At 38.6% G+C, this 14,671-nt stretch overlaps 1 protein-coding gene across 1 annotated transcript; it reads left to right on the plus strand.

Moving 5' to 3' along the window:
- Positions 1-1,137: 1,137 nt before the first annotated feature.
- Positions 1,138-13,163, plus strand: tgm2l (transglutaminase 2, like). Its single transcript, XM_015017569.1, has 14 exons — positions 1,138-1,241; positions 2,456-2,626; positions 3,717-3,947; positions 4,684-4,802; positions 6,344-6,472; positions 6,793-6,970; positions 7,100-7,229; positions 8,581-8,684; positions 9,225-9,467; positions 9,648-9,793; positions 10,463-10,592; positions 10,674-10,834; positions 10,952-11,088; positions 11,190-13,163. The coding sequence occupies exons 1-14, from the start codon at positions 1,226-1,228 to the stop codon at positions 11,371-11,373; spliced, it is 2,079 nt and encodes a 692-aa protein (XP_014873055.1). The 5' UTR covers positions 1,138-1,225; the 3' UTR covers positions 11,374-13,163.
- Positions 13,164-14,671: the final 1,508 nt, after the last annotated feature.

Here is a 14,671-nt window from a genome sequence, read left to right on the forward strand (position 1 = left end):
TGTTTTCAACATAACATTTGCAGTGAGTTGAAAATTTTAGGACGAACTGTTCCCACATATATTATCGCATAATTTCCTGTGATTCTCTTGAATGTTTGGCTAATTAATCCACCCTGGGCTCACCCATCTTTGTTTAAAGTCCAGATAAGAAGAAACTGTCCAGGCTGTAAGCTGTTTGTTGACCTCATGTACAGGAAATGGCTAAAATACAAGAGTTCATAATGAATAGCAGGACAGAGCCAGAGTTCATGAAAACTAATGTTACTGAATGTAGCGCAAATGCTTATAATATTTATAATATTACAGAAACAGAGGAGATGCTGTACGCGCTTTAACCCTTCAGCCGCCTCTAAATTAACAATACCTATTTTTAGGTCCCAAAATGGTACATTTTATAAAACTATAATAAAACTTCACCTTCACTGCATTAAATCTGTTCAACAGGCATAAAGTTTTTCAAATTTTTAAAACTTTCCTAGTTTCTATGCATGTTTTGCCACAAAAATCCTAACTCTTTGAAAGAAACTAACCCAAAATATGTTATATTTTCACCAAAGACCAAAACAACAACAAAAAACTTCAATGTCAGCTCAAAATTTAATAGCATTATGCATTATTTTTGGAGCAATTAGAGTCAACATCAAAAATTGACTCTTTTCCTCAGGAACCAAACCTATACACCTACTAAAGTGAAATAAATGTTTTTCTTTTTCCACTTTTACTTTATTAAATCCTTACAAATGGACAAAATATGAAAAATGAAATAAATACTTGCCAAGTTTCATAAAAATAACTTTTCATCTGACAGATGTATTTGTTGCTCCTTGGCAAGAACTCCCTTGTTGTTGTTTTTTATCCTTTATTTGCTTATTTAATGAAGGTTAAATAAACAAATTAAAATAATCAGAAGATTATGTTCCATTTTGGGTCACCAAGGTGCCTCAAAGGTTAAACATACAGAACTTTTTCTATTGCAACGTAACAAAGAGCCGTGTGTGTGTCTGGGAAGTGAAAGTGAGAAACCGCTGCACACACCCACAAAGGAGCTCGACTTCTTGAGAAATGATGTCAGAGGTCAAAGAGGGAGCTGAGGGTGAGAGTTGAGGAGTGTGTGTGTGCGCGTTTGTGTGTGTCAGACAGGAGGGAGGGTCGACCTTCTGCTGCATAAATACTGAGCCCTGCTGGACCCAGGAGGAGGAAGAGGGAACAGAGGAGAGTACCTGCGATGGCTGACCCCAGCAGTAAGTGACCACTTCACTGTTATTAATGCTTCTTTTACTGTGCATTAGGAAAACTCAGGGGGAGAGTCTGTTGTGTATGGAAAAAAATTGTCTAATTTATGAGTCGATATATCGGGGTGAGATGACCAAACCCATTCCTGCAATAAACCCAAAAACAGCCTTTTATTCAGAGAGCAAATATCTGACTGAGTAAGGTGACCTGAAGGTCACCATGTGTCCCTCAGAGCTACCCTTAGTCCAACATGGCTGTAACTTTCTACAGTTTTTTGTTTTTTTTTTAGATTTTATTTATATCAATTGGAAAGAATTTGGGTGCAATAGGTACACTCAGAAAATAACATTTAACAACCCAAAAAAATCCCAACATTACTTCTGCAGATTTCAGTAGAATATTACAAACAGCAAGAACAAGCTCTGTGTTTCTTATAATGTAAAACATTCATAATAAAGCATCACTGGTTCAAAATGCATCTGTGCCAAGCCTATTTATAATGCAGGTTTAAAAACAGCAACTGACCAAAGTGTTTGAGAACTCAAGTACTGATTGGATAAGAGCACAGCGAGTCTCTGGTCTGCTTTCTAGGCTTTTGGGTAGAAAACAGCTTTGGGTGGGAGAAAAGAACAGGAAATATAATAAGAATATTTTCCGATTGGTTGAAAAGCTACATTCATTTCAGTCCCACAAAATCAAACAACTGATCCATCAGAGTTTACTCATCCCGACTCCAGACCAAACCTATAGCCATCCGACTTTCATCAGGTGTTGACAGCTGATTCTTCACTGCAAAAACATTAAATCTCATTTTTGTCTAGTTTGTAGTGCAAATATCTTATATGCTTGAAATAGGACAAAACTAATATACAAGGAACTTTTCAGCAAGAATTACGAGCTTGTTTTCAGTCAATAATTCCTTAACATTGATGAAAAACTATTTGTTCTACTGGGAGATTATTCACTTATAATTTATAATAAATTAAAGGTGAAATAATCTACCAGTGGAAAAAGTACATCATCATCAATATTAAGGAATTATTTACTTTAAAGAAGCTCCTATTTTTTGCTGAAAGTAACTTTTCAGTTAATTTTGTCTTATGTCAAGTGTACTAATATATTTACACTACTTAAGGGCACTTGGTAAAAAGTTATGTTTTTGCAGTTTTTATTTTGTCAAAGAAAAAAATGCATCCAACTCATCTCTGTTGGTTCTGGTCAGCTTTCATTGTCGACGTGGACCTGAGAAGCCATGAGAACAACTTGGCTCACCGCACCAGGGAGATCGATCGGGAGCGCTTGATTGTCCGCAGAGGGCAGCCCTTCTCCATAACCGTGCAGTGCTCCGACTCTCTGCCCCCCAAACACCACCTGGAGCTCGTCCTGCACCTGGGTGAGCTGACCAATCAGAGAGATCTTCAGTCACTACACTGCAAAAACACAAAATCTTACCAAGTATCTGTGTCTAGTTTCTAGTGAAAAGAAAACTAAAGTACAAGCAACTTTTCAGCAAAATATAGGAGCTCGTAAATAGAAAATTCTTTAAGACTGATCAAGAATTTTGATCAGTAATTTTTAATTCAGATTACTGGTAGATTGTTTTTCTAATTTTTTACATCTTGCTGTAAGTGAAGATGTTGCCAGTGTAACTAGAATTTTTTTTAATCAATATTCAAGTATTATCCTAAAATCATCTCCTCTATGTTGCTGAAAAGTTATTTCTACGTTAGTTTTCTCTTATTTCAACTGTACGAAGACATTTGCTTTAGAAACTGCTTGGCAAGATTTTGTGTTTTTACAGTGCGTTTTAGATGTAGATGAAAAGTTTGTCAGTTTGGGTTTTTCATGCTGTAAGACAGTGGAGCCGAATCTTTACAGGAAAACTGGAGATTTTAAATCACAGAAAGACAAAAACGGAAGTTGTTTCTGTTTCACGTGGAAGCTTCTGGATGTTTTCAGGCTGAGAAACAGTGAGGATATTCACTCTTACATTCCAGTGTCAGCAGAACGATAAACACGGGAGGTTTCCCAGATGCCTTTTCTGTTTCTTGTCTTGCCTGAGCTGCATTTTATTTCCTGCGGAGCAAGATTGGAAACCCAGCGCCGTTTTTTTCTGCAAATTTATTCAGACCACCTCAAAGCCTGCCAACAAAGATAGAGTCATTTTTATCTGCGCTCACAGGCTCGGTTTGATCATCACGGCAGACCGGCTGACAGAGGGCTGATCAGTTGTTTGGTAGGAGTGAGAAAATGGTCATCTTGACCCAACAAACATCAATGTGTCCAAATTTCTTTTTCTGCACACAATGTTTGTGGGATTCATTGGCTGTGAAACGAAAAAAAATACCCACAAATTTTTCACAGATTTACAGCCGAGGCCTCATATTTTCTTTAAAGGCGAGAAACTGTTGCATCTTGTTTTGATATTAAAAAAAAAAAAGAATCATCAACATGCACTGATTAAAAACTTTGTGTTTATTCAGGTAAAAGAGACGAGGTGGTGGTTAAGGTTCAGAAGCAGCGGGGGGCCGGAGACAGCTGGTGGTTTAACCAGCAGGAGGCTCAGGGGGAAATATTGCTGACTCTGCAGAGCCCTGCAGACGCCATCATTGGACAGTACCGTCTAGTCGTGCTGCTGATGTCACCGAATGGACGCATTGTGGAGAAAGCGGATGAAATCAGCTTCCATGTATTGTTTAATCCATGGTGTAAAGGTAGAAGATGCTTCCTACAGAATTTATTTAAAAGAAACTTTATTTTTGTTCGTCACTTATGTTCATAATTAATAATTCTGTCATGTTATGTAGTTTGCTGGTGGGCACAAATGCAGCTGGTGAAGATGCAGAGTAGATTTTGTGGTATTTAATGAACAAATGAACAGAAATCACGTAGAACACAGGGAGCCAGAGCAGATCAAACACAGGAATCCAAAAATGACAACAGGAAACAGATGGAAAAATAGCAGGAGGGAACAGCAGAGAGAGAGAGGAGCAGACGTGTTTCAGAACTAGAGACTGACTGAATGGACACAAAAAGCTTACCAAGTATTTTTGAGTAGTTTCTTGTGCAAATATCTTCGTACAGTTGAAGCAAGACAAAACTAACTTACAAGTAACTTTTCAGCAAGCGATATGAACTTGTTTTAAGCCAATAATTCCTTAATATTGATGAAAACTTACTAGTTACAACTAAAACATTTTAAGGACTCATTGACTTAAGACAAGCTCATATTTTGCTGATAATGTATTTTTAATTTAGTATGCTTGAAGAAATACAAAACTAAGATATTCGCACTAGAAACTACACAAAAAATAATACTGTGTAAGATTTTGTGTTTTTGCACTGTACTTTTCCTGATTTGCTGTTTCTGCAAACATTAGATGTTTAAACTCTTTGTGGTGAATTAAGAACAGAAAACTTTGTGGCTAACTCTGCATGTCTGTGTATCAGATGATGTTGTGTACCTGCCTGATGAGAGACTGCTTCAGGAATACATCATGAACGAAGACGGAGTCATATTCATGGATACCTGGGATTACATCAAAAGCATTCCCTGGAGTTACGGACAGGTACCACGCCCACACACAGCCACAGATATTGTGTGGATGGGTTGAAGAAGTGCTTGTGTCCGTCTGTCAGGACAGAGTTTGGCATGTGAGACTTTTCACAGCAGCGTGTCAGAGGCGACTCTGGGGTTTCGGCTGGATCACAAAACGTGTTTGTTGGACAGAAGAGACTTCTGGACAAGACGTGTTAGAATGTGACCAGACAAAACAGGATGACAAACAGACATGTCCTTTGTTTGCATAATCCGAAAAATAATAAAGCCAAGATGTTCTAAAAAGATATATGTGTTTGGTAGGCATTTATTAAAACACCAGCAAGTGGTTTCTAGATGATAAGTCGACAACAAAACGCTTGTCTTTTCCAGCAGCCATTGTACAGCATAGAGTGGTAAACGGACTAGGCTGGCCTTCGCTGGGGTTGCTAGGTGAGTGGCAGTACCTGCTGATCTGTGACATTACAATCTGGAGGTTTTTGAAACGGCTCATTTTCCAGACAGCAAAAAACGCTAACTTACTGCCAGAAATCACCTGGGTGTTTTTTTTTAAGTGCTTGAACTGTTTTATAATCAGTAGAAATCCAAATGGAAGTAATAAAATGTGAATTTTGAATAATGCGTCTCCTTTAAGAAAAAAAAAAACAAAACATAAAATGTATTTGGTCTCATTGAACCAGAACAACAACTTCAACTGACCTTTTGCAACTAGGTCACTTTATCATTCGAGACGCCATGACGCACAGCGGAAGTGAAAGACAGTAGTAAATTGTTTTCCCAAGTTGTTTTTGTCATTTCTTCATGGCTTCTGCTTGTTGGAGTCAAGCTAATTTGTCTGTGAACGTAACACACCTGGTTGGGGCTCATAGACGGCGGTATATTTACTAAAGTTTGAACCAGCTAGCTTAGAAACCGATCCATATGTCCTCCCTCCTGATGTGTTGATCAAATTACCGACTTTGCCTGGATTCACACCAAATGATGTCATAAACAGCGTTTCTCCTTACAGCGGAGCCTCAAAAACGTAGAAAAGACGAGATGCTAATCAGTTTTTTACATACATGCTAGGCTACATGATGGTAGAGCATTTTCTCCATTGTCACTAATGGTTAGAGGAGGACCTTCTCCATAATGTAATATTTGATATCTTTCTAATAATACGTCTAAAGTATATGAACGCTAATCTTCTTACCTTGTAAAAAGTGTTCGCTGCAGATCCGTGATTACATCCAGGGCTGCCAGTCATTATTATTGGCGGCTGCTATCCATCGCTGCGGCGTCTCTCCTCAATAAACCTTTGGTTAGATTTGTATCAGTTTTTAAAGTTAAATCAACTAAACAAAAGCGACATTAGGCTACCGGAGATTTTTCAGAGGCTTTACAGGAGCGCCGAGGTTGTTTTGACGTCTGTCATGGCGGAGCGGGCAGAGTTCATAAATAGCATGACGTCACGTGCAAAGGGTCAATAGGTCATGGTGGTGCATTATTTTATGAGCAACAAGTTAATTGTTTTCATCTCATTTTCCTTCCCTATTGACGTTTCTTGACAAGTTTGAGGACTTTGTGATGGACATTTGTTTTGAAGTCCTGGATAATTCCAAGGAGGCTCTGCGCAACTCAAAGATGGACATTGAGAGCAGATCTGATCCCATCTATGTCAGCAGGATGGTCACCGCAATGGTGAGGAACTCTTCTTCTCTGAAAAACACATGATGGATTCATGAAGGTTAACATACACGTGGACCCTGCACTGCAAAAACACTAAATCTTACCAAGTATTTTTGGTCATGAACACGTGAAATAAGACAAAATTGACTTAAAAAGTAACTTTTCAGCAAAATATAGGAGGTTGTTTTAAGCCAACAATTCCTTAATATTGATGAAAAATACTAATTATAGGTGAAATAAAATGCTAGTTCAAACAGACATTTTGGAAGATTAGTTCACTTATGAGAAAAAATTATTTTGCAGACTTAAAGCAGTCTTTTCCACTGCTGCAGGTGAATGCCAATGGTGACAGGGGCGTGTTGATTGGGCGCTGGAGGGCACCGTACCTTGATGGAGTCGCACCAAATCGATGGACGGGCAGCGTGCCCATCCTCAGGCAGTGGAGCAAATCTGGCATCAGAGCAGTCAAATACGGCCAGTGCTGGGTGTTTGCAGGTGTCGCCTGTACAGGTAACAGCTTTCACTGGAAATACAGCTGTTCTGCTGAACAGATCCACAGCAATCTACAACAAATACATTAAGTGACTAAATCCATAAGAAAAAACAACAGAAAGAAAGAGTGACAAGGTTTCTTTACAGTTCTTCGCTGTCTGGGAATCCCAACCCGCCTCATAACCAACTTCTGCTCAGCCCATGATGTGGACGGGAATCTCTCCTTGGACTTTGTGGTGGACTTTGAGAGCAGAGAGGAAAAGACAGACAGCAAATGGTAAGATCAAATCCAAACATTCATGCTACGCAGCAAACACTTTATAATTCCTATTATTTATTCTTGGACATTAGAAGTTTTTAGAACCAAATTAGTAGCTGTGTTTCCATCCACCATTTCTAATTTGACTTTTTGAAAATAAATTCGCTTAACAGAAATGCACAATTTAAAAAACACAAAAACCTTTTTTTATCAAAACGTTTTGGTGGAAGTATGAGGCGTTTTTTTGAGGCCGTTTCAAAATTGATTTATTTTACAAAACTGTATTGGAAACTCATTTTTGCATCACACAAGTCACATGATCAACAACCAGATGTTTCCACTGGTGCAAACCATGAAGAAGACGACGACAAGAAGTAGTTGGAACATGATGGTGATGCCTGTTTTTTTTAATGATTTCTCATGTTTGTTCACGGTTGATTTTAATTGTGTTTCTTATTTAATAGAAACACTGTTTTTCTGCACTAGCAGAATACTGACAAAGTTTTGTGCACATTTCTAAGGGAAATGCAGGTATGTGTCAAACTCAAGGCCCCTGGCACAAGTCTGGACTGACCGAAGTTTTTATGTGGCCCTCTAGACTAGAAATATAATTGTTACCATGTTTTTAAATATCATTTCATCAATCAAATTAGAACTTTTATCTGTACTGTCCCAATTTAAATGAACGTGAAAAGTTGTTTGATATTTGATTTTAAGAATTTCTCATTGAGACCTTAACAGTTGGTGAATATAGTTTTATATTCTTGATCTTGATGTGGCCCAAAACCACAAGGCCCAAAAAATAAGTTTGACAACCTTTCCTTAAAGAAAAATATCACATGCTAATATTTTAATTTAATTTTTTTTTAAAAAAGCTCAAAATACAAAAGTATCTTAAAATCCAAGTTCACTTTTACTTTTACGGAGCCTCAAACTCAGTTATATACATTCAAATTTGATCCATCCTAGTTATAAAATAATTAGTTTGCACCAACTGCAGTTTTCTGGCCGATCTTTAAAAAGCCTGATGGTCGGCCCTGTCTTACAGCAGAGCTAAAGGGGAGAGTGACTGATTTTCTGACCTTTGCTGAGTTAGGTGAGGTCAGTGCTTATGTAAGCATTACAGCAATACTTCCTCCAACATCACTGCATGGTGCAGCAATCCCTCACACTAGTCATGCATGTGCCATCAGTGCAAAGTCGGTTTCCAAACAATTTCTAGTCATACAGAGAGAGAAATATCTTTCACAACAGTATTATGTAAGATTGTTGTCAATCTTCCCATGAGTCCAAGCAAATGTCAGACAGCAATGTTGAGATTATTCATCTGACAGTTTTAGATTTTTTTCTGTCTTTCTTTTGGTTTTAGGAACTTCCACTGTTGGGTCGAGTCGTGGATGAGGAGAGACGATCTCCCCAAAGGAAATGATGGCTGGCAGGTTTTGGACCCCACACCTCAAGAACTGAGCGGTGGTGCGATTCTGAGTTCTTCTAATTTTCCAAATATCTTTTCTTCAACTCATGTGATACTTAAAACTTTGAAATGTTTTCCTGAAACTTGATTGAATGGGATGAGCTGCCAATTCACACATTGTTGCACACTGCAAAAACACTAAATCTTACCAAGTTTTTTTTTCTATGTCCTAGTGCAAATAAATATCTTAGTACACTTGAAATAAGACAAAACTAACTAGCAAGTGATGAGCTTGTTTTTAAATCAATAATTAAATATTGATGAAAAAGTACTAGTTTCGTTGGCAGATTATTTCACTTATATAAGACATTTTCCCCATGTTGTAAGTGAACTAATCTGTCTTTTTCAACTGGCATATTATTTCACTTATAATTAGTATTTTTCATCAACATTGAGACCATAAATACCTGGTAAGGATTTGTGTTTTTGCAGTGCAACAAAATTAATTATGAATTAATTTAATTAATTTAATTATGAATTAAATTAATTCATAATTAATTTGATTCATAATTAAATTAATTATGAATGTCTTTTTTTAGGGGAGTTTTGCTGCGGTCCGTGTCCGGTGGCAGCTATCAAGGAGGGAAATCTGGGAGTGAAGTACGACGCTCCGTTTATTTTCGCCGAGGTGAACGCTGACATCGTCTACTGGAGGGTCCTACCAGGCGGCCAGAGGCAACAGATCAGCGTAGACCAGAGAAACGTGGGAAGGAACATCAGCACCAAAAGCGTTTATGGCAACGTCAGAGAAGACGTCACTCTGCTCTACAAATACCCTGAGGGTCAGAGGCTGAGCAGAAAAAAAATTAGAATCTAAAACTGACACAGTTTATCTCAGAACCTCATATTTAGTTTCACAACGAGGCGTCAGACTGCTGAGGCTTCTTCTTCCCACTGTGGCATATAATTGTTTTCACCGTAGGACTCCGAGTTTTACTGATCGTTGTTTTTTTGTTTTGCAGGCTCTGTGGAAGAGAGAGAGGTTTATAAGAAGGCAAAGCGCAGGGCCACCCTGCAGCCCACTGAGAGCGTAGAGCCGGCACAGCTCAGCCTGTCCATCAGACATCCTAACCCCATGTTTGGAACAGACTTTGATGTGATTGTTGAGGTACACAGTGACAGGATTCTGTTTGTTTTCTTCTTCTGCAATGTTTTGGTTTGGCTCTCTAAGTCACATGCGTCAAATACAAGACATTTAAGATAACAGTGCTTCAGTATTATTTTATTGATCAAATCAAATCAGTTTTTATCTGAGTACTGCCAAATTGCATAGCCTGTCCCTCCAGTTTTTCATGGAAATTCATGTAAAATCAACGTTTCACCGCATTTTTTGCGAAAATCGTCAAAAATATTGGGTTGAAGTGATTCCAGCTTCCACCTGTGAGTGGCAGTATTTTTTTTATTTCCACACTTCTGCCTCAGACTTACTTAATGTTAAGTTATTGTCTGTAATACATTTTGTGACTAACAAAATGTCACATTTAACATCACACATAAGTGCAAGTATTGCAACATTTCTAGCAAATATTTATAAATTAGTAATAGAAAATCTTTGATTTTTATTGTTAAAAAAAACAAGTAAAATTCTGGGGGGACTGATTGATTGAGAAAAATTTATCAAATGCAGAGGCAGTTCTGGTTTTTCTTTTTTTAATCGGTTTTATCAATATATTCTAGTGCAGCCGACCCTTTAAGGACTTTCGTGATTTTAATGTTGCACAAAATGTAAACAAGTTTGATCCCCCTGCTCTAAGTGATGAATGATGTCTGTTCATAGGTGAAGAATGAAGGAGGAGATGATGCTAACGTTCAGCTGACGGTGCACGCTATGGCTGTCACTTACAACTCTCTCCACCAGGGGGAGTGCCAGAAGCAGATGAACAACATGACTGTGTCGGCTCAGAACGGTCAGCAGAGCCCTGATGTATCAATCAGTGATCCAGCTGCAGAGCCTGATTGATTTCTTCTCTTATGCTCTGTGTGTTTAGCTCATAAAGAAGTGCTGCGTTTCCGCTACGACGACTACGCCAAGTGTGTCTCTGACCATCACCTGATCAGGGTGAAAGCGCTGGCTGAAGCTCAGGGGAACAGTTTGCCCGTCATGGCTGTGGCGGACATCCCACTGAGCTTACCTGAGCTCCACATTCAGGTGAGCAAACGACCTAAGGAACAACACAAAGGCCCCGTCCCAAACACAAGCATATATAATCCAAACATTTTTGGTATAAACAAAATAAAAGTAAAGACTTTCTGCGTTTTCTCCAAGGTTCTTGGGAAGGCTTTTGTTTGGGAACAGCTGACGGCTTTTATCTCCTTCACCAATCCTCTGCCAGTCCCGCTGACTGGTGGTGTGTTCACCCTGGAGGGGGCTGGCCTGCTGTCTGACACTCACATCTACGTTGAGTAAGGAATAAATACAGATTAAAACAAAAGCAGAATTAACCGTCACCTTATTTCCTTGCTCATCCTTACATTCCTGTTCTCCTTTTTGTTTATTTTCTCAGCGGTGTCATTTCTCCAGGCCAGAAGGTGTCGGTGAAAATCGCCTTCACACCGATGAGAACCGGGGTCAGGAAGCTACTGGTGGACTTCGACTCAGACAGGCTGAAGGACGTCAAGGGAGTCGCCTCTGTGGTTGTTAGAAAGAAATACAGGAACACCCTGCCTGTGTTGAGTGGAAGGTTTTAGGAAAAACGTCTAATATTGGGAGACCTATAAAGACTTTACCATCCAACATTTAATGCTTACACTTGGTTTGTATATTGACTGTTTTTTCAGTTGAACCCAGGATGGAAAAGTCATCTGGAATGGGCCATGAAATCCATATTCTGATTTTGAAAATCCAATAAGGCTGATATGCATTTATTCACATAGGGTGTGGCAGTAAAGACTGTTGTATGCACTTTACATGGTTTTTATCCCCTTATATCAGACATGAGCCTAGAACTCTATGATATGTACCTGTGAATTTCTTCCTTTAGTGTTTGGATGCAATAAATGTAGAAAAGTGTTTTGTTACGAGTTTGTGTTACTAAAATGAGTTAACCACCTTTAGAAAATCCAGCTGGTTTTATGTTTTTCTCTCACCATGAGTTCCTGAGTTCGGTCCATCTCGACTTCTTTTTCAGGCTCCTTATCTGGGTCAGGCAGTCTCTGTCACTCTGCTCCAGTGCTTTTCTTGGCTGCTCAGAAACGTGTCACTTTTTCCAGCCCACAGGCTTCACAGGACTAGAGGACGGGTTGGACTGACGTTCAGCTTGCTTAAATAAATCCTGCTGCCTCATTAAGAGAAATTAAACTCAATTTGAAGTTGGTACAGCAGAATAAATATCTGAAAATAAGGAGCCATCATCTCTGCATCTACTTTAATAGCTGCAGTTGTCGTTCAGTTATGCAACCACTGGGGGGCAGCACTCCACTTCCATTGGTTTCTTAACATTTTAGCTGCTAAATAACATAATTTTGCTCACAAATGTTCACAAATATATAAATTATGTCCAAGTGAGCATCATTAACAGAGGACAATCAAATCATGAGGAGTAGGGGGTTATATATCCCTGCTCTTTTGCATTTCCATAAAAAAAAATCAGATTTAAACTAGAGAATCAATTATATTTGACATGCTAAACATGTATGTTACAAAAACACGCTAACAAATGACAAAGAATGCTTTTAGTATTAAAATAATCTGTTAAAGAATCAGTCAAAACCACAAGACAGGGATTAGGGATTAGAGTTTAGCCTAAAGTATCTGCATTCAGTCACAACAATGTTACTCATTGGCCTTTTGGTAACATAAAACTTTAAACTGTAACAAAAAGCATCAATTCAGCCTGAGGAGGACGTAGTTCACTTTGTGTTGGAAGGTCATGAATCAACGCAAATATTTTGTTATTTAGGATGGAAGAACTGGAGATTTCTCTGTAGTACTGAGTGAGTTTCTTCAGTCTGTTACAGTGAAAAATCCCAAAATGTGGCTTTTTCTAGTTACTCTGGATCTTTGTGTTCTGAAAAATGTTCAGTTGTGGTTCCATTATTATTGTGTTTCTTCTGTTCATCCAAAGCCAATAAAAAAATCCATCACCTATTCCACATCCAACCCTCAGGTTGCATCAGTCATGACTAGATTCTGTTGCTACTCTGCTCTAATGTTGGGTAGATCAGGTTGATTGCCACTTTTGCTGATCTTAACCGAAGCATTAAAGCAAGAATCAACAAAGAGTAAATGACTATCAGACACTCTAAAAACACCTAGCCGTTTTTTGGAAATAAGTTAAAGTTTTTTGATGTCTAGAAAATGAGCCCTTTCAAAAAACCTTAAGTGACGATTGAGGAGTCATGTACTGCACCGTTACCAAGCAACCCAAGCAGAGCTCCAGCACGTTTGGTCAGCTGGTTTTACTGCTGTATAAACTGTACAATGGCTGCTGGAAAGACAAGTGTTGTTATTTAGTTACCATCAATAAACCACTTGTATTATTGTTGGTTGTGCATAATACTCTATTCCTACTTTTCAAAGACGTATGGTTGTATAGTTGGGCATTTGTTTGCAGTCATTTTCATGTGCGAGTGTAAATGTTGGGTTTGATTGGCCAAATGTGCAATGCCAACAGAATTTTACAGCACACTATGTGGGTAATAACAAGCAATATGGCAGCCAACATGAGTCTAACGTACCCTGTTGGGCGAATGGAACTGGTTTTGTTTTCTAAACATTTACAGAAATGAACGTTGAAAGACTGAAGAGATGGATCAATAATCACTTACATTAAGAAAACAAGGCATCTACCATGGATTGCTCTTCAGCACTAACTCTGTAATCACATAACTTTTATTTCTGTGCGGCACAACAGCAAAGGGCAGAAAGAGCAAAACATAGGTATTAAAATTAATTTGTGAAATTAGATTGGAAGAGAAGTAATTTGTGTAATTGGATTGTGGGATGTGTATCCTGGCCTCATTAGACCTTGGCAGAAGAATCGTGCATCTGGAGTTGAGCTGCATTGGCTGATTGGGATCGAAAGCAGGTTGGCATTGAAGGTAAAAAACAACCTGAACACTTCAGTGTTTGTAATTTATTAAAGTGGATAAAAGCTTGAAGTCGTTTTATTTGGAGATAATTTGAATTTGAAGTGTTTGTTTTGTCTCAGGTCAGCTCTCCGTTATGATGCAGGCAGCCACAGGTTTCTGGGTGTAACCAAGAGATGGAGCGAAAGATCACGTGTTGCTGAGAAGAGAGTTGCTATGACAACAAATAAAATGACGAACATGCACAAAGAATAATATCAGTGGGGGATTCGGGTTTGGAGGCAAACTAAACAAAGCAGAGCATCTGTCACCAGCAGCCATGTTCTCTGATCTTGGCAGGTTCTGCAGTAAAAGTCCAGGCACAAGCAGCAGACTGCCCACCAAGTTCAAAGAAGGCTTTCTTCATGCTCACGCTGCTGAGATCCTGTCAGAATTATCTCTTCTGTTCAAATAAAACCTGCAGAAGGGAGTCGTGTGAATTTCAGGATAGATGTGATCAAAAGGTGAGTCTCACCAGCAGCAGGGAATCTGCAAAGTCTCACCTTCTTCACTTAGCAACAGGTGTGGAAATTTCTAACTGTGAGCAAAGTGGGCGCTCCTCCTTGTGATCGATTTCCCTCTCTGAAGGTGCGTGTGTGTGTGTGTGTGTGTGTGTGCGTGCGTGTGTGCGTGCGTGTGTGTGTGGTGGTAGGTACGACGCCATGCTGGGGCCATTATAGAAAAAATACGGAAGAGTAAACTTATTAAAAAAAAAAGAAGAACATGAACATTCCAACTTTTAAAAGTTGAAGATTTTTGACTTTTGAAACTTTGAAATTTCCATGTTTTTTTCTAACATATTTCTGAGATTAATCTAAAAATTTCTGAATTGTTTTTCGTAAATTTTGGATTTTTGGAGATCAGAAATTTTCTTGTATTTTTCTAGAAAATGAAAAGATTATTCTCAAAATTTCAGAGT

This window comes from Poecilia latipinna, unplaced genomic scaffold (assembly GCF_001443285.1).
Source record: "Poecilia latipinna isolate Pla-1442-1.1 unplaced genomic scaffold, P_latipinna-1.0 Scaffold2161, whole genome shotgun sequence".
NCBI lineage: Eukaryota > Metazoa > Chordata > Actinopteri > Cyprinodontiformes > Poeciliidae > Poecilia > Poecilia latipinna.

Bases quoted from the DNA above. Each gene is read 5' to 3' on its own strand.
- tgm2l (XM_015017569.1), top strand. The intron at 3,948-4,683 runs GTAGAAGATGCT...TCTGTGTATCAG, and splicing joins GTTTAATCCATGGTGTAAAG to ATGATGTTGTGTACCTGCCT. The intron at 8,685-9,224 runs GTGCGATTCTGA...GTCTTTTTTTAG, and splicing joins ACCTCAAGAACTGAGCGGTG to GGGAGTTTTGCTGCGGTCCG.